We start from the raw sequence: 20,185 nt of genomic DNA on the forward strand, positions 1-20,185 counted from the left end.
GAAAGGGTCTTGATAACACCACCCTACAAGTTCTGCCTAGCAGTCACGAGACAGTAGAGCCTCCTGGTGAGGTGTAACCAGGAGAACGTGGAGTTGAGGGTGCTGGGCTCCAGGCAGGGACTAAGGCTCCCTATCATCTAATCACTGGCACTGGCCTCATTATCATCTTTAGGGCTTTAGCTGAATCCCCCCTTTGGAATCCATCCTCCTCAGTCCACTGATAAGGAAACTGAGAACCAGAGAGGAGAAATAAATTTTCCAAGGTCACCCAGCAAGGTGATGTCAGAGGCAAATCTCCTGACTCCCAAGAGTGGGTATCCGGAAAAGGGGCAGCTATAGATGGCTCCCAGAGAGAAGAGGGTCCAGAAGGATGTGGACTCCTTCTGAAAAAGAAAGGGCTCATATACATTCAAATAACCTCTCTCCTTCTCTCCTCTAGCACTTCAGTAATAATGATGATGATCACAATGACGATGACGATGATGGACACAAATTACCATGAGCATCGTACATACTGGGCACTCTGGATTTCACCTTCCACGTGCATTACCTCTTTGAATTTTAACATCAATCCCATGAGAAAAGTACTGCTATTTGTACCCATTTTATAGATAGAACAGTTGGGTCTCAGAGAGGCAAAGTGTCTTGACTAAGGAACATGGTTATCAACAACAGGGCTCGGCACCAGATCTTCTGACTCTGGATCCCACAGACTTCATCCCTGCCATAGATCTTAATCTGTTCCACATTACTTCTACTTTCTGTCTTCCAGGCACCATTTCTCTGCTCTCTTTGAAGCGTGACTTGCTTTGGCCAGTGAAATGTCACCAGAAGGAATGTGTGTCATGTCCAGGCAGAAACAGTGCACACATCACAGCATCCACTCCCCACAGCGGCAGCAGTGGTGGAAACAGCTATGGGTCGAAGCCACCGCCAGCCCGTCAGAGTAAATACGATGATTGCAGACCCCTTACCGACCCCACTGGACAGGCAGCATGGGCAAGAAATAAATATATATTTTTGTTTGCTTGTTTTTGTTTTTGTTTGGAGTAAGAATTTGGGGCTGTTTGTTACCCAGCAAACCAAGCCTCTCCTGACGCCTACAACTACCACTGAGCACACCGTACCCCACCGCCGCCCACCGCCGCCCACCGCCGCTGCAAGCTCAAAAGATGGGAAGGTCTGAGAGGGAAAATCAGTCGGTCCATCTTAACGCCTCCCAACTCACAGAAAGAAACAATGATTAAGCTCAAAGAAACAGAAAGAACCACTCCCCCAGTCTCCTCATGTTATAGGAAATAAAGGCGCTCTAAAGAAAAGGAGTTACCAAGGGCACCCAGAACACACATCTCCAAGCCAATGTCTGTCTAGGCCTGTCTGTCTCTCTCTGCACGTCTCTTGGCTGCTTCTCCTTCTCACTCTCTGACTGTTTGCTGTGTCTCTCCCCTTCCCTCTTTCTTCTCTCTCAAAAAAAATAAAATAAGAATCAGACAATTCTTAGACAAGCCCAGCTCAGGAGCAGTCCCCGCAGACCAGGGGCCCCTGGCTGCCATCATGAAGGCTTTTCCCCAGCTCAGACAACAGACCTTGAGGAGGCGCTGGGTGTCTCACAGAACTAGAAGCTCGCCCCTGAGGAAGGGAAAGCCTCTCCTCACAGATCCTCCAAGGGCTGAGAAGCTTGGGCACAAAACCACACCCCCTTGTCACCAGTCCCTGGCTCTTGGGGGCCTTCCCACAGGGAAACAAAAGAGGGCCTGATGGGCACCACACTTAAGAAACCCAGAAAGGGATGGTTCCTGGTCACCCTTGCCATCTGTAGCCAGGCCCGGAGGCTTGTCCTGGTCTCCATTTTTTCTTTTTGGCCCTGAGCTGTCCACTGCTGTGCCCAGCACGCACCCCTCTTCCCCAATACCCATTTAAGTTATGAGAGACCTCGAACAACTCAGTGTCTGAGGAGATGAGGGGACAGGAGAAGTGAATGGGGGGGGGGGGACAGTGAGCAACTCACGCCTGGCCCAGCCTCTGGGCTGCTCGGAGGTGGAAGGCAGCCCACAGCTCTTGGTATGGAACTCGCTTCCGAGAAGGCTCACCCTGGAACACTCTGGAGGAATTTGGAGGCTGCTCTGTGCAGCATAGGCAAAAAACACAGCCCCGCTCCCACCCACAGGGAGCTGGGATCTGGGCACGGGGCTTCAGAACTCGGGCCAAACAGCTAATGGGGTTCCTGGAGGCTGTGAAATGTGGTGTCAGCCAGAGCGCTGAGCTGGCAGGCTCAGACCAAACCAGAGAAAGACAGAGACAGCGTGCAAGGAGGAGGCTGGTGGGGGGCCAGATCGCTTGTCCCCCCATCCGCCCTGGACCTTCTCTTCCCCCCCACCCCACGCCTCCCCACTCAGGACCAAGGCTCCAGGCATCCGACTACAGGCAACCCAGAAAACTCCTTTCTCAGTGTCATGGGCTGACGTGTTCCCCCAACCCAAGCTCCCCCCCACCAAGCCCTCAGAAGGGGGCTATATTTGGAAATAGGGCCTCTAAAGAGGTAATTAAGTTAAAACACAGTCACATGAGCGGGCACTGTCCTTATAAAGGGATCAGGACACACACACACACACACAGGGAGGACCAAGTGAAGACGCAGGGAGAAGACCGCCATTTACAAGCGCCAAAGGGACCATTGCTGCTGACGCTTTGCTCCCAGATTTCCGACTTCCAGAACTGGGGGAAAATACATGTCTGTTCTTGGAGCCCACAGCAGATTTTGTCGTGATGGCTCAAGCAGCCTCAGACACCAGCCTGCGGGGTTCCCAGGACAGCACTCCTCCCGAAGTAAGGAGTTCTGGAGAGGGCAGGTGCTCCCCTGCTCCCCAGCCACAGGTCCCAAGGCCCAGGCCCTCCTCTAGTCAGAAGGTTCTTGATATTGAGCTTCCATCTTTTATCACTTCCCCTTCCTTCTGGCCTGAGTATAGGGAGCCGTACGTGTCCCCGAGCATCCATGGTCCCAGCAGCCTTGGTCCACCACACACAGGCAATACTCCCTTTTCCCTCTATTTCTGGTTTAGTTTCTGGACTCGTCCGACATGAAACAGCCTGCCCCATGTGGCGGTGAGCTCTCTGCCATCCAAAGGTGTGAGACCTCAGAAAAGCATCCACAAGGATCACCCAAATTAGGGGGTTTGGGGAGCTAAATACGCTGAGCTCCAAAAGAGGTGGGGAGAGGCCAGAGTCAGAGCCCTGGATGCAATAGCAACCCCATGCCCTATGTCATGACCTCCTCCCCCCAGCACGACCACCTTCTTCACACATTGGTGTGGCCACTGGCACAGTGGGGTCAGTATGACAAGGGAGGAGCTGAGGTCATGCATAGTGGGGCTCCATGCAGGAGGGTTTCCTCTCCCTCTGGCAGGTCCCCGGACTCTCGAGCCTCAGGACCCTCGCTGTGACAGTAGGGCGTCAGACAGGCTCCGTGACCAGCCCAGACCACCCCAGAGAACAGAAGTCCTGTGGACTTTCTTCCCTCACTTTGCTGCTGAGACCGATCAGGGATATCCTGGGGGAGTGGGAACTTGATCTGGGAATGGGGGGCTGAGGGAGACGGGTGCGGTCATCAAGGAAGGGGTTAAACACACAGTAGCACAGACAGCGAAGTCAGGGGTTTCCTGCAGGAGCAGGAGGAACAGGGGGTAGAGGGCTGATGGCGCTCGCTGCAGGGAGGGGGCGAGGAGCAGCCAGGCCAGAGATCATCTCTCTCTGTTCCCCAGTGCCTGGCTCAGCGCCCCCAGCCTTCCCCTCGGAATCACCAGGCAGCCTCCAGAGGGACTGGCCTGGCCTTTCCCATCCCCTCCCTTACCGGGCCTGAAATAGAGGCGTGCCATTTCCAGAAATGGCCTCACCTCACCTCAGACACCCGCCCTATTTTGAGAGGCCATCCCCTCACCAGGGCATCTCGGTGTAAGCATCCCCACACCCTCCTGGGGCGGGGGGGTGGGGGGAGTGGGGGGGCATGTCGGGACATCAAGGGATGCGCCTCAGCTGTTCCCTGCACTGAAGCCCAGCTAAGCACCTGCCACAGGGCCAGCCTGGTGGTCTCTGGGCTGCTGCGCCCGAGGTATTACGACGTCCAACCCCTCCCCCACCCTGAGACTTGAGACAGGGCTCCTCTGGTCCATCCCGTGGTGGGAGGTGGGCACGGAAGGGGCAGATTCATCCAAGATCAGTGGCACCCGGGTGTGTCATGGGAGCCGGTACCCGGAATACAGGCATCTGCGGTTACCGAAATCGTGTGGGGGTTAGCACTGGTATTCCACACCCAGATTTGCTCTTTCCTGGCGAGGTGACTTTACACAGTTTACTGAACCCTATTGTGCCTCAGTTTCCCTACCCAGGCATGGTAACAATGCCCACCTCACAGGTGAAACAGTGACTTGCAAGGGATTGGCACTGTGGCTGGCGCGGAGCAAAGCCAGAGCAGCCTCCCAAGGCCAACGGGCCTCCCCCTTAGCTTTGTCTGCAAACGTCTGAGATGCTGGCCACGGTCACTACTGACAGGTCAGAGACTTCTGAGGAGCCACAACAGCTGCCGCCACAGCTCCTACCCCCGCAGAAGGTGCTCAAAATGATCTGTCAACTGAATCTCCCGTTCACAGCAGAGCAAACCGAGGCCCTGAGAGGACGGTATCTTGTCAGAGGATCTGAACCCGGGCGGTTTGACTCCAGAGGCCACATTCTGGACCCCAACACTAAACCGCCTTCCATGAAAATTGCTGCATTAAGCCAAGGACACCCCATGTCTGCAGAAGAGGAAATTAAGACCACAGGAAGGCTAAGTCAGGCCTTCAGTGGTAGGGGGCAGGATCCAGGACCTGAACCACACCCAGGCCAGCACGCCCTCTCCACCACTCTACTACAGCATCTCAGGCTTCGCCTACCTTTGCCCGTCTGTGACATCCTCAGGGAGCAGAGAGACCCCCCACCCCCGCCAGAGCCCATTCCCCTAGCCCTAGGGCCACTCCAGGGAGCTCCCTGGCACCTTGAGGCTCCAGCTGGAGTCATCTCTCTGGCACCCCAGAGTCTTGGAGGTTAGGCACCCTTCCCCTAACTAGTACCTAGGGAAACTGAGGCATAGGACTTGCCCACAACTAAGGAGAGAAGCCCAGACCTCCTATTTCCCTCTCCAGACCGAGAAAATTCACCAGAAAAAAGAGCTTTTCTCTCTGAGCCCCAGAACCTAGAACCTTCCAGAAGTGCCTCCAGCCAGGAAGAAAAGCAGGACTGGAATAATGGTCACTGCTCCCACCCCACAGCTGGCTTTCCTGTCCCTGTGGGGGAATGCGGCCTAGCAGCGGACAGGCAGGCTCGGTCCCGGGGACCACCCCAACCACGGAGCTCCCAGCCCAGGCCAACCACAGCAGGGCCAGGCCAGGTCACGGAAGAGGACAGTAGAGCCTCCGTCTGCTTCCCCTGCCTGCCCTTCCCACCCTTCAGGCACGGGTCCAGCTTCTCAGCCTCCACACAGCAGCCCCTCTGTCCCTGCAGGATGAGCTGACCTTTCACTGGCCAGAAAGTCCCACGGGTTCCATCCCCCTGCCTGAGGGAGCGGATGAGGAGAGAGGAGGGAGGCAAGGGGCAGAGAAGAGCCCAGGGCTCACACAGCCGCTCCTTCCTCCCCCGTCCTGCCTGTCATGGCTGCGCTCTCCCTCTGCCCTGCCGTCTGCCCCTTGCCTTTGCTCAGGGCAGCGGGCCTGCCCCAGCCTCTCTTTTCCCCTTAACTATCTTACCTTTTGCTTGCCTGGCACTTTATGGTTTACAGAATGTTTTGACATTTACCATTGTACGGAATCCACAGAAGGGAGAGACGATGGGGACACACCGAAAATACCTTGAAATTGCCAAGTGCTCTTGTTAAAAATGCAAACATCCCCAGGATGATGAACAATTAGGCTGGCAGCCACTGGTGGCTCAGAACTAATTCATTTCATCCTCTGCCTTCTCCCCCAGGCACTCAGCACAGCAGAGGGAGGGCCGGGATGACAGGGGGAGGAGCGCTGGGGGAGGTGCCTCCGCAGAGTGGGGTATCTGAGCCCCTAGAGGACAGGGAGGAAGATGGGGAGGGCGGGGACTAAGGTAGACTTGAGGACAAGCCATTCACTTTGCAGTGCTGCCTGCCTGTAAACAGCATGCTCTCATCTAGGCCTAAATCCTAGCCCAACCACAGCCCATGGCCCACTCACTTAGAAATCCATCACTCATTCTGGTAGCTCAAAGGTCAGAGAATCTTTTTTCAAGAAAAGGCCTAGAAGACTTGCAGAGTAGAGTCAACAAACCCAAAACCCTGGAGAAGAAGGTGGAAGGAGGCGGGGAGGTGGAGAAGATCGGGAGAAGGGGGCAGCCAGTAGGCCTGGCTGTCCCTAACCCAGCTCTGCCCCAGGGCCCAGAGTCCCCAGGATGGCACACCCCCACCCACCCTAGGACCAGCTGCAGCCCGGAGCCTGGGAGCTGGAGTCCTTGAAAGGACATATCCTGGGCCGTGGGGTTAAATCAGAAGACCCTTCCTTCAAGGGGGCGTCTCAGTTATCCCCAGCTGAAACCCAGGGGATGGGCCGAGAGTCCAAGGTTCTTTCCAGCTCCCGCATGCTGCAGTCCCAGGACCAAATCAGAAAAGCGAGTCTATGCCAAACCCCAACCAGGCGTCTCCAGGGCTCCTGGGCCCCAGGCACGCTCACTTTTGGAGCCCCGCCCCTCCACCCACATTCAAATGAACCACACAAACATATACAACCCACAGCTAACCGTCAAAGACTGAACTGAGTCGCTGCTGCCCACTTGACATAATGCTAGGTTTTGTAGCTAAATTAAACACGCATTAATTTCGACTGCGGCTTACTTTTCAGATTTTGGAGCCTATCGGTTTCCAGCTTTCAAACATTTTTGTTGGCTATTGATGAAAGCTTGCAGGCCCTACATGCTGGGTCCAATTCCTAGTGCTCCGACCCAGGGGGAGTCAGACCGCAAGCCTGGAGACATCTAAGAGCAGGTTTCAAAGACATCTAACAAAGTGCTGCATTTGCTGCACAAGAATTCTATCGAGCTCCACTCAAGACCACCTCCTCCAAGGAGTCCTCCCAGGCCACTCCAGGGCCATGCCAGCTCTTGAGAATCCCTCCCCTGCCAGTGTCAGAGTCCAGGCCATTTGTTCCTTAGTGGTTGTTCACCTGCATTCTTCAGCTCTGTCTTCATTGTTTCACACATTCCTGTTTTGTCTTATCTGTTTTGTCTTATCGGCCCCCACGGGACTGGGAGCTCTCGGAGATGCCCTGGACCTCACCTCTGCCTCCCGTCTGAACCTGGTACAGAGCCACGGCCCACCAGCGGCACCAAGACCACAGGAGCAGGACAGTGCCGCGGGGAGGGGAGCTGGAAGTCTGGGTGCCACCTACCCTCCATGCCGTCCTCTCGATGCCCATCGAAGTTGTCATAGGAATCCCAGCGGATGAGGGGGTCAGAGGTGTTATAGTCCACGGACACACTCGGCCCATTCTCCAGGTGTTCCATGCCTGAAGGAAGGGGGAAGGAGTGCAGTGAAGAGAAAGGAAAAAAAAAAAAAAAAAAAGGATCAGCAGCTGGAAAAACAGAGGCAGCCAGCAGCTCTCCCAGGGCTGCTCCCTGAGGGGCTTCTCCTATTCCTGACCACGGTGGGGTGCGGCCAGTGGCACAAAGTGGGCAGAGAACCCAGGGCTCTGGCTCCTTGCATTCTTCTTTTGTTTTATTTTGTTTTAAGATAGAGGGCAGAGCAGAGGGAGAAGGAGAGAGAGACCCCCAAGCAGGCTCCACGCCCAGCATAGAGCCCAACACGAGACTCGATCCCACGACCCTGGGATCATAACCTGAGCTAAAATCAAGAGTCAGACACTCAACTGACTGAGCCACCTAAGCACCCCTGGTTCCTTGCATTCCTGAAAAGGCTCATACCCGGTTATAGAGGTAAATCAAGGCAGGACACTGAGGAATGAAGACCCACCCCAAGGAGAAAGCTGGGGGGCCCTCTGGCTAGGTGTCTGCCTCTTCCTTTGTGTGTCCCAGAGGCCCTTGTGGCAGTGCCAGGAGACCAGAAAGGCTACCCCTGGAGTCAGGGGGAGTGTAGAAGAGGTTGGTGATGAGCGGCATGGGGTCAGGACAGCAGGGAAGCCATGGCCATGACACTGAGAGGATACAAGGTCATCTGAGCCATCCCCCTGCCTCCCACTTAAGGTGTTCCCGGCTCCAGGCAGAAATCTGAGGGGAAAAGCAGTCTCTCCTATGTACTCATAGAAAGATGAAGACCACATGAGCCACAAGCCTCGCCTCCTGGGGCAAGTCCCCTTCCTGACCTGGCAGGCCTTCCTTGAATCTTCCCAGAGTCCCTCCGCCTGTAGCCTAACTTCATCTCGTCTCATTCTGTTCTCAAATAGGATAGAGAACAACTGGTCTCCACATACAACAAGTTTAAAGGCTTCACCACTATTATTAAACCAGGCTTCTCATCTTCAGGTTGAATCACTTCAGTTTTCATAAATACTACTCATGCAGCTAGTACCCCTGAATGTGCCTTCAGCCCCTCCTTCCATCTGCCACAGCCCTCAGTCTCGGAATATAATGGGATGGTGACCTAATGGGACCAGAACAGTATACGCAGCCCAGCCCCTCTTGGTTGGCTCTTTTATTTTTATTATCCAAAGATTAAGTCACTGGTTCATGTTTAGCTGGGGGTCCACTATGATACCCAGATCCTTTACTGTTGGCCTGCCTCCCATTCACAGGCAACTTGATAATTGTAGAGCACATGAGTGGGAGAACTGTGGAAGTAGGGAGAGGACAGATTAGGATAGAGACAACGGGGTAGAAAAATGAACTCTAATAAGCTTATACCTTGAATTTTCTCTGGTCCATAAGAAAATACAAATTCTACTTTGCCATATTCTGGAAATCGATCATCTGAAAAGGGGGAAGGAAAAACAAAAATGAGCAATTAATTCCCAAAAAGGACTCCAACTTTAATCTTTCTAGAGAGATTAAATAATATGCACATATATGGTTAATAATACTATAATACTATATACACATATATATAAAAAATATATAGATAAATAGATAATGAAATAGGCCTCTTGCCCACCTTTGGCCCCAGTCTTACTTGCCTGAGATAACCATTCCCATTTCTATTTCTTGTTCTACAAGCTGTTACCTTAAGACTCTAAATAACCACTATTTTTATGCCACCATTTCCTGATACACCAATTTCAAGTAATCTCCCTTGATTTACCACTAGGAAGATAATGAACTTGGCGCATTATTTCACTCCCATCTCCCTTATTAATTCTAATAGTAGTGGGAGTAGTATTTATTCTGATTGCCTTCGAAACTTTAAATACTACAGCTAAGCCTCTATTTCTTGAGCTATTGTCCATGGTGTCCGCTGACTCCCTTGTGTAAGAGGAGAAAGTTTGCGCCCCCACTTTCCCTGCCTCTACGGACTCCACCTTGATGTTGTCTGCTGTCCCTTTATGTTTCCCTGTTAAGACTGATAACGCTAACATTCCGCTCTGTAATTATGATGGCATCTTCTGTTTCTGCCCTCCCGGCTCCTGTACAGAGGAAACTCATCACAGAAGCATTCTTCTACTGCAAGAACCAGACTACATTGTGGGGGGGGGGGTTGGGGGGGGTCAGGCTCCTCTCAGGTCCCTTCCCCCACCCTCCAAGCCCCAGCTCTATTCTCTGCTCTTGGCCTAAGTGCAGTCTGGACAAAGATTCTACCATCCACCACTTGTGGGAAGAGAAATTCCAGGAGGGATGGTGACCGCCTGTCATCCCTGTGCATGTCTCTATCACTGTATGCACCACTTCATAGTACCCCAATTGTGTGTCTCTTTCTCCCACGGAACTGCGAGCTCCCTGAGGGTAGGGCCTGACTTCTTTCTCTTTGTAATCCCAGGGTCTAGCACATGCCTGGCACATATAGACCCCCAGGTATTTCTTGGAGGATGGATGGATGGATTTGGATGGATAGGTGGATTGATGAGTGGGTGGGCGGATGGACAGATTTAGATGGGTAGGCGGATAGATGGACAGATGAATGGGTGAGTGGATGGATTTAGAAGAGTGGATGGATGGATTTGGAGTGGATGGGTGGATGCATTTGGATGAGTGGATGGATGGATGGGTGAGTGGATGAGTTAATGGGTGAATGGATATGGATATTGTCCCAAGTTTCAATGTGATACAGACAAAACCTTAAATAGATAAAGAAGTAAAGGAAGACACCTCCCTAACCACCTCTCCCTCCCTCAGGAAATGGTTCCCTCTTCACTGCTGCCGTAGTTCTTCCATTATCACTCTTCTACCTTATGGCATTATTCCCTGCTGGGTCTATGTCTCTATTCAGTGAGCTCACCTTTGAAGGCATCATCAAGGTCTTCCTTCCCAAAGACAACCCCCAGATCATGGATGGCACAGGTGTGGAACTGCACACGGAAGATGACATCGCGGGCTGGGCTCCGGAACTTCTTGTGGTAGCACTTCAGCTGGTGGGAAGGAGAGCAGAGCCCATCAGGGGCCCGAGGAGGGGAAATCAGATCTCAGGGAGCTCCTTATTAGCTCCATGACTAAGACCCCAGGGCTCCCCCAAGCCTAATGAGGGAGAGGTCACCAATACCATATAGAATCTTAAAGCTATCTGGGGAAACTTCCACAAAACAGAATGTTGGAGGCCAATCTTGTCCTTTGGGGACAACACTGTCCTCCCAAGAAGTTCCTGCACACAGAATGGAAAAAGAAGGAGCGAATTTAAATTGCAGAAGGAAAGACTAAAGTTAGAGTTGAGGAAGTCCTGTCACCACAGGAAGCAAGAAGGTAACAGCTCACACAGAGAGATATTTCCCTGGAGATATTCTAGAACAAGAGATAAGCACAGGAGAAGGGATATTCAGCTCTGAGGCAGGGGAAGGCCTTGCAGGAGCCCTGAGGACCTATGGCCCCACCTATGGCTGGTGTGACAAGAGTGACAATCCTGTTAGGAGGGGAGCAGGAAGATGGAAGAAAGGAGAAACAATAAACAGGGAGGAGGGAGCTTGAGACAGAGGGGCAGGCTCACCAAGATGTCTCCCTTCAAGAGCAGCCCAGGCTCGATGGTGATGCAGATGCTGGTCTGGCTGTCTCCTTGGACATTACTGGGGGAGAGGGGAGCGGAGAGAAAGAGAGCTGCTGAGGGGGGCAGGCCTTGCGTTTATTCCCTGCTCCCCCTGCCAGAGGGCTCCTGGGAAGGCTTGCTGCCTCTGTCTCTCTGCCAGATGAGATCCTCCCAGAAGTCCTGGCCCCATCTCCCCACACTCTTGTCCCTGGGCCTGGGCCTCAGGCACTGGCCTTGAGCATCCTCGGCCTCTCATTCCCGCGGAATACCTACTAGATGCCAGATGTGTAGACAGGCTGCATGGCCTGGTAGATCCGGAGAAAGGGCCGACACCCTGTAAGGGAGGGTGGTGTTAGCGGGCATGGTGTGGGGGCAGGGGGAGTTGGGGAAGGAAGGAAAGGCTGGGGAGAGCAGAAGTAGGAAGGAGAAATGAAAAGAGAAAGGAGGAGGGGGCGCCTGGGTGGCTCAGTGGGTTAAAGCCTCTGCCTTCAGCTCGGGTCATGATCCCAGGGTCCTGGGATCGAGCCCCACATTGGGCTCTCTGCTCAGCGGGGAGCCTGCTTCCTCCCCTCTCTCTCTCTGCCTGCTTCTCTGTCTACTTGTGATCTCTGTCTGTCAAATAAATGAACAAAATCTTAAAAAAAGAGAGAGAGAGAGAAAGGAGGAAGAAATACTAGCTTTTCATCTGGGAGGCATTTCTGAGTTTAGAAAAACCATGGCCACATCCAACTTCCCACACCAGCCGGCACCGCCAGAGTCAATCCCATGAAGCGACCCGGAGCTCGGAGAAGGCTCAGGAGATGGTGCGGTCCAGACTCCCACCCAAGCCCACGTTTTTATGCCTTAAGGCTGCCTCTTGAGAAAAGAAGGTGGGAGCCGGGAGGGGAGGGAAGCCAGAGGGCTCGGGCAGGTACCTCCTTTAGACTCAAAGTTGGGGATGCCGTGCATGATCACGTGGTGCAGAAACAAGGGCTTGTTGTTCATTTTGATGGAGCCAGAGAGCAGGCCACTGAAGTAGTGCACGTACCTGGGGGCAGGGAGAGAGAGGCAGCGTCCGCCTGGAGCCTTGTCCTAGAGCAGGGCCATCCTCGTCTCTCTTCTGGCCCTGCCCAGCCCACCCACCCCCCACTCTCCTAGGTCACCTGGAAGCTGGGGTCTGCGCCCCAGCACAGTCCTTCCTAGCTGCCTGGAGTCCCAGGTAGGGAGGAAAGGCAGGAACTGCTCAACTAGGAGCTGCATCAAACCCATAGGACTGCTGGGGGGGTTCTCTGGCGCCCCCTGGTGGTCACCATGAGCATCTCGTTCCAGCTTCACTCCCAGCCCAAAAACCTCCTGCTGGACCAAAATTCCTCCCACACATCCCTGACATCCCTCACATCATTAAGCTGCACACGGCGGGCTGACCAACCATCAGACATCTCTAATACTCTCACACAAAGCTTAAACCAAACTTACATTTACACCCAATGCCCCTGTTCTGCCCTGACAGACCCACCAGCCACATGACAGTCCAGCAAACAGTAAGAGCTTAATAATTACAGTCCCTATTTTACATCGCACTGAAGTGTATGAAATCTCCCTCTATATATGGTATTGAAAGACATTTAACTTCCACTAAGCATTCCTATCTATCCCTAGGGTCAAGACTCCCCAATACTTTCTGGATCTTACTGGAAGAATGCAAGAATTAACGCATCTCTATTCCTTCTAGAAGAGAGGGGAAATGGGGTCCAGAAAGAGTTGCTGACCCTTAGCAAGAACACACAAAATTGGGGTGGGCAGGGAGAGAGGAAAAACCGTCTGAATTTCAGTGCACCTGCCAGAAAGAAAGGTCGGTCCTTCTGCTGGGGCTTGGTTGAGGCGTCCTCCTTGTCTGAATGGCCAGAGGACGTGAGCTGGGTCAGCCCGACCAATCAGAACTAATCCTAAGACTCCGCGAGGGGCAAGGGGGCTCTCTGAGGCTGGTGGAACCAGAACCCCCATGACCATGACAACGGCCCCCTCCTGTCTCTCGGCTCCTTGACCCACCAGGCCTACAGGCCTCTGTCCCTGGGCCTGGGTGGGGCCGCCTCGCACTCCCCAAGCCAGATAATCTGATGGGCACCATCAGTTCCTATTCAGCCCCTGCCCAGCCCCCAGCCCCGTTACTCAAACCGGAAATCTGGAATGGCGGTTCCTATCAGATCTCCAGCCCGTGCCAACAGGATGTGTCTGTGTGCTGGGGACAATGAGTCTGGGGTGGGGTGACAATGAATGGGGGAGTTGCAGGCAAAGCCCCTCCCCACTCCTCTCCTCCAACTGATCCATTCCCTATAAATGACACTACCCAGAAGGCGGGAAAGTGGCAACAAATACGCACTGAAGCCAACAGCCGCACTTTCACACGGGCCCAGACAGAACTGCCCGCCCATAAGCAGATGCGCTTGCAGATACAAGCTGCCAGGCAGACAGATAATGTAGATGCCCCCGCCCCCCGCCATGTGCAGTGTGAGCGGGTGCGGCATACTGTGGACTCGCCAGACACTCCTACTGCTGAGAGGGGACACAGAGCCCAGTCCCCAGGCTTTCAACTACAGGGACATGGCTGCTCCACCCACTTCCTCCAAGCTACATGGTGCCGTTGCTCCTTCATGGCAAGACTCGTGACCAAGGCCACCAGTCTTATGTGGCAAGTGGGTACTTGAACGACAGCATCTTTCCTCCCTGGGAAAGACTCTCTTCGATCCACAGCAGCTACGTCTGGCAGCCCAGCCAGAATTTTCTGCATGTGGACATCCGGTTTCTGATGGCTGATCCGGAGACCGGGTCTGGGGACTCACTTCTGCTTGGACTCCCCGCTACAATGTCAGACACAGTCACTGGCAGAGCCAGCAGCCTTCTAACAAGGCAAGCAAGGTGGGGTGATGGGGGATAAGACGGGGAACCCCAGCAGGGAGAGGCCAGGGGCTCCTGCTGGCCCCGTCAGCATTCAGAGGGGCTAGAAAAGCCAGGGGGATGCTTTGGCCCCAGGCCAGCCTGCTTGCTCTTCCCTCTTGCGTTGTTACAGCAGACCTGCCCCCGGATGCTTCCTTCCTCCCCTCAGAACTCGCCCACCCCACGCGTCACTTTCTCCCCAAGTTCAACCCCTGTGCCCACCGCATCGCTCTCAAAGCCATCATGTTCTCATGACCTGAAAGTATATTGATGGCTCGTGTCCTGCTGAAACAGCCAGCACAGCTGCAGCGCATGGAGCAGTGTGGCCCATCATGGACACGGATGGGTGGCGGGCCCCCCTCTCTGGCTACACAGTGGCTGGACCCCATTCCCCATCTCCAGTTCTCCCCTCTGGGCCTGGGCTTCTGCCTCGCCCTCACCAGCAGCCTCCCCACAGCCCACTAGCCCTGACTCTACCTGTGCTCACCTGTGGACCAGCCACCATCATTACACGGCGCGTTATCCACAGAGCAGAATCCAGCCCTCAGGACTGGGGGTGGCATGAGACCAGGGGGAACCCGGCCTGGCCTGACTTACAGGCCCCTGAGTACCTCCCAGCTCTGCGCCTACTCGCTACGGATCCTGGCCATGTTGAGTCCCCTCCCTAGGCTCAGGCTTCTCATCTGTAAAATAGGGATATGCCCTGGATGGTCAAACGGTAGCTCATCATTACTCAGGTTTGGCCTCAAAGCCACCAGCTCTGACCGGTGTTCCTTGATCCCCTTCACTAAATAGCCCCAACCTCCTCCATCAGGTCTAACCCACTCCATCCTCTTCCTCTCCTAGCACCAGCCATTACTGAAATGGTCCTGTCGGTCTACCTACAGTGCGAGGTCCATCCTTCCCAATGGGATATCAGTTCACTGAGGGCAAAGCACTTTGTCCTGTTCAACTAGATGTCTCCAGCACTTAGAAAGCAGCAGAGAACCTAAACCTTGTCTGGTGGATGAATGAACCATCTCTGCCTTACTTTCTGCCTAGGCTGCCACGGACTCCAACGAGACCACGTGCTTGAGAGGCCCTGGGTAAATTTTTAAAGCTCTTCCAGCAGAAGATGACCTGTATGGTAAGAATCTCTGACCTCTCCAGGGCAGGTGGCTAGGACATCTGCCTCCTGTAGGCTCATCGAAGCCCAGAAGCAAGAATAGCACCGCCTTCTTATACAAGCTGCCTTCTGGCACCCAGACCAATGTGTCCCCCATCAATGGCCCCATTGCTCTCCAGCACTGGCCTCAGGAGTCAATGGCCATGCCCACCTGTGGGTGCACACAGCTGCCCCTGGGCTCACCCGTGTCCCTGAGCTCACACCACTCCAGGATAGCACCTGAATATACACATTCGGTACATGACCCCCCGCCCCCGAGGCATGGTTATTCCAACCCCAGCCTGGATAGCAAGCTCACACACACACACACACACACACACACACACGTAGGCACTGGCTGTGAACCCTGGAGACCCACCTTCTCTGGGATGGCTGGCCAATGGGCACAATCTTATCCTCATAGAACCGCTTCATGGCAAACCGGTCCAGGGCCTGATCAGCGCTGCGGGGAGAGACAGGTGCTCAGAGGAGCCAACTCCTATGGCCGACAGCCCCTTGCCTCCCCAACCCTGCTCTCCCAGACCTATAGAGCCCTCCAGCCACCCTATACTGAGCAGCATTCAGGAAAAGGGTGCCCCAGCATCTCTCTATCCTGTATGCTGCAGGCCTCAGCATGCGGGCTTTGGAGCCAGACAGCCTGGGTTCCCATAGCAAGTCTGCCACTTACTCCTCAGCCCTGTGTCCTGAATCAGGTTATTTAACCTTTCTGAACCTGACTGCCCTTCCTGTCAAATGCGAGTGACCAGTGTCTTCTTGAAGCTTGTTATGGCGATTAAGTGAAATAACATCGACAAAGAACTCGATACACAGGGGCACACAGTGGGTACACAGGAAACGTTCACTATGAAGGGAACATTAGACTGGGTTGAGTTTCTTAAAGTCACAAAACTACCATCTAAGCCTCCATAGAACATTTTATCTATCTGCAAAGAGATCATAAAAAAAAAAAAAGACAGATGATGTAGCCCCTCTGTTCCTAACTCCCCAAGGACATCCCATCCTAAACCCCAAAGTCCTTATTGAGGCCCACAAGGATAAGATCACTTCTAGATGGTTCTGCCAGACCCAGATCTGAGCCAGCATTTCTTTCTGACTCCCTCACCAGCTCACTTGGGAAAACAGAAGGCCTTTTGCCAAGGAAAAGTGGCCCCGACATGGTGGTGGGATGGGGTGTCCAGAGATGGGCCTGCCTCCCAAAGCTGCTCCCACCAGTGCTCCCAGTAGAGGGAGGAACTTTCCCTTCTCCTGCCCCCCCAGTACGCACAGCCACCTGCCTCAGAGCTGTAGACTTCGTTCTGTGGGCTCCTCCACCCCATCCCCAGCACCTGTGAACTCCAAGGAAGGGAGAGGCCAAGGAAGGATGGGCAGAGGGGGTTCCCACTGACAATATGCAAAGAACGGGGGGCTCTTACCTGGCAGAAATGTTGCTGTAGTGCATGTAAGCCGCAATAACAACGCCTATCCTGCCTCGGTTTCCCTAAAAGAACCCCAAACACAAAGTCTTTATTTGTAAGTCAGCCCTCCTGCCCCAGAGCCCATCCAGAAGCCTGGAGAAAAGGGGGGCAGTGGCTGGAGAGAGGGGTGTGGTTCTAAGGGAGAAGTGGATGGAGGAGGGAAAGCAGGTCAAGCTGAGACTCAAAGAGAAGAAATACAGCCGGTCATCTACTACCCTTGAGGGCCCCACAAGCTCATTTCTTGGGGGTGCCCCCTGGGACAGAAGCTACTATCTCCTAGAAAGGAGAAAACACACAGACTTGCACGCTCACACAGTCCAATGATACAGTCAGGCACACACACTCATCCAAGGCCACATCCACGCATGTGCACATGTATGACCACATAGGCACATGTGTACACATGCACACACGTGCACACGCACACCCGGCGTACCCCCTACTCTGACCTTATTGTGTAGAACAACGACGTTGTGAGGGTCTGCGTTGAGCCAAGTGTCCATGGCCTTGCAGACACTGCAGATCTTCTCCAGGGCAGGGGTGTGAAGGTCAGGCCAGCCAAATTCCAGTACCTACAGTCCAAGCCATGAGTGAGAAGGGATGGAAGTCCCAAAGAGTGGACCAGAGCTAAGGGGAGGGGGCACATACCCCATACCCAGGGGCCACAACAGCAGCCACCCACCTTGCTTCCTGCCCTGCCCATCAGCCGAGAGGGCAGGCGAGGGTGCGGATGCAGGGGACACCCACCCAGGACCAGAGACCCAGGGCCCGAGTCTCAGCTCTCACATTGCCTCGCACTAGGGCCTCTGGCAAATCATGGCCTCTGTCCTGGCCTCAGTTTCCCCATATGTGTTGTAAAGCCAATGACTGCAAGATCCCTTCCACGTGATTCTGACTCCAAAATGTGCTGGGGCCCCCCAGTACTTCCCCCAAACTCTCCTCCCACAGACAACCCCAAGGTCTGGCTCAGGGACAAAGAGGAGAAGTCAAGGGCCCCCAGCCGGTGACACCTCTTTTCCAGGACCGGACACACAAACCATGGGTTTTCCAGGCCAGCCAAGAGAAGCCTGAAGGGGACAGAGGGCAGAACTGAACAGCAGCCTTCAGGCTCCTCGAAACTTTTAACTCACACGTCATTAAACGGAGAGAGAATTCTTGCTCAGAAGAGCCAAGAGAGCACATCTCATCTAGCCTGTCCACTATCAGAGGTGCAAACTGAGGCCCAGAGAACTGTCACCTGCCCAGGATCACAAAGTAAATGGGCGCCAGAATCCGGGAGCCCAAGCACATCTGTGCAAAGCCCTGCGCTCAGCCTGCTGAGCCAGTAAGTGAAAATGGGCCGAAGGCAATTCCCAGCCAGTTTAAATGCAAAATGCATTTCAATATGGCTAGAAATTCCATAGCTCCAGCCTCACCCCAGAAATACTCTGTGCACCCCAGGGGGCCAGAGCTGGGTAGGAAATCGCTGCATCCAGCTTGGCTCTCAGCAATTTGTATTACAAACACAACAAACACAGTCTTTTCCTTGTTCGAAAGAGAAGATGACACAGACTCGGAATAGGAATAGGATCGGCAGAAGGGTCTCAGCACTTCCCCCCAGATTCTAAAGCGGGAACCACAGGGAGACAGAGCCCGTCTATTCTCCTTCTCTTCCAGGCAATGGGAAGCCCCCACCCCGGATCGGCATCAGCTCACCTTGGCGTGGAGCTTTGTGATGTCCGGCCTCCGCTCAGAGAGGTTGAAAAGCTGGGAGGAAAAGGAAGAGATTGTGAGATAGTGTCCGCTGTCTTCTGTCTCTCTGTCTCTTTCTCTCCTCCCCCCGCATGCTGCCCTCAGTGAAAATCCTACCCGTGCAAGAGCTTGCAATGGCATCCCATCAGACACACCCACACACACAAACACACACACACACACATACACACACACACACACGCTGATCGACAAGAGCTCTACAGGTTCTCAGGGTAAAGAGGGGGAGAGGGAAGTATATAGACACAGCCACTCCACTCAGGGAGCAGACAGACACCCAGAACTGAAGACAAGAAGAGGACCGACGCAGCCTGTCTCGGGTCCCACATGCCCCCTGCAAGGTGAGTGTCTTCATACCCCGAACGGGAGTCCGGGAGGGTTAACTGACAAGTATTTGGCCATCTCTGGTTTCCACTTCCCACGTCAATCTCAGAACCTCATCACCCAAAAATGCAACAGTTGTGCAGCGGGACACCCTCCCTCAGAGGGGGAAAATCGCCCCGAGTGGGCCCTCTCTGACCCTCAACACCCCTCTCCCCGCAGATGCCCTCCAACACCTCACCATGTCCCACAGGATTCCCCCCAGTCCCTGGAATTCCCTTTTCCACCTCCAAAGGAGGGGCACAGAATTGCCGTCTTCCTGGGGAGAAAAAAGGACCCACAGCCTGCTGTGGGTAAGACAAAGGGAGGGCAGCACAGCACAGAGACCCACAGGATCCTGGACTCCTGACTGGGAACAATCTCAGAGGGCTACCAGGCCATTCTTGGACCCCACAAGGGCTCACACTTTAGCACATTAACCAGAGGTCCCACTCCAGTGTCCCCAGTTGGCCAGCTCACGCTGAGGCCTTTACATCTAGCAGAGGGCTTAATCCTCTCAACCACCACAAGAGGTGGGTGGTGTAATTAGACCCATTTTACAGATGCACAAACTAAGGTTTTGTGAGGCAAAGTGCATCAGAGCAGAGCCTACATTCAAACCCAGGACTCTTCCAATGTCTGAATCAGAGTCCTCAACAATGCCCACCACGGCTAGCGGACAGACCTCTGTGGGTTCAGCAGCATCCCACAAAGATTCATATCCACCTGAAACTTCACAATGTGACCTTATTAGGAAATAGAGCCTTTACTGATGTAAGTACTTAAGGATCTCAAGATGAGGTCATCCTGGATTTAGGGCAGGCCCGGGATCCGATGCCTGGTGTCCTTATAAGATGAGATGAGGAGGCACAGAGAGAGCCAGGAAAGAAGGCAGGCCGTGTGTGGACAGAGGCAGAGTGATGGGAGTGATAGAGCTACCAGTCAAGGTCACCGAGGATTGCTGGGAAGCACCAGAGCCCAGGAAGGGGCATGGCCCTCCCAACATCTTTATGTGGACTTCTAGCTTCCAGAACTGTGAAAAAATTAATCCTATCATTTATAGACCAGCCAGCTATGGTCATGTGTAATGTGTCAGCCCTAGAACCGAATATGGCCTCCCACTGCCTGCCTCGGCTCACATCGCATTGAGCCTGCCCCGTCCCATCTGTGGGTCCAGCCCAACCCCACAGGTGCTTCCCTGTAAAGTGGAACCGAGCCCTCCTCTGGGCCTGATCCCTCAAGCCAGCCCTCTGACATCAGAGAACACCACTGGCCCCCTCATCCACGTCCATGCGGCACTCCTCCTGGGCCAGGCCCTGCCCCAGTGCCAGCCACATGAGGTCCCCACAAGATGCCCGTGCCACAACTCTGCCCTCAGACCTC

The 20,185-nt window shown here is 54.0% G+C and overlaps 1 protein-coding gene across 12 annotated transcripts in view; it reads right to left on the bottom strand.

Annotated features, from left to right (window-relative positions):
* The window catches only part of TNS1 (tensin 1), a 198,720-nt gene that overhangs the window by 67,299 nt on the left and 111,236 nt on the right, over positions 1 to 20,185 (bottom strand). For all 12 annotated transcript variants that reach the window (XM_013061545.2, XM_013061546.2, XM_013061543.2 and 9 more), the window contains 10 exons: positions 18,389 to 18,439; positions 17,143 to 17,265; positions 16,652 to 16,716; positions 15,598 to 15,681; positions 12,076 to 12,188; positions 11,435 to 11,495; positions 11,126 to 11,201; positions 10,427 to 10,556; positions 8,902 to 8,967; positions 7,434 to 7,550 (listed from right to left, as the gene is read on the bottom strand). In XM_013061545.2, coding sequence (XP_012916999.2) covers positions 7,434 to 7,550; positions 8,902 to 8,967; positions 10,427 to 10,556; positions 11,126 to 11,201; positions 11,435 to 11,495; positions 12,076 to 12,188; positions 15,598 to 15,681; positions 16,652 to 16,716; positions 17,143 to 17,265; positions 18,389 to 18,439 — 886 coding nt within the window. The remainder of the gene's footprint in view (positions 1 to 7,433; positions 7,551 to 8,901; positions 8,968 to 10,426; positions 10,557 to 11,125; positions 11,202 to 11,434; positions 11,496 to 12,075; positions 12,189 to 15,597; positions 15,682 to 16,651; positions 16,717 to 17,142; positions 17,266 to 18,388; positions 18,440 to 20,185) is intronic.

The sequence above is a fragment of the Mustela putorius genome, unplaced genomic scaffold, assembly GCF_011764305.1.
Source record: "Mustela putorius furo isolate JIRA1106 unplaced genomic scaffold, ASM1176430v1.1 tig00000275_pilon_pilon_pilon, whole genome shotgun sequence".
In the NCBI taxonomy this organism is placed as follows: Eukaryota; Metazoa; Chordata; class Mammalia; order Carnivora; family Mustelidae; genus Mustela; species Mustela putorius.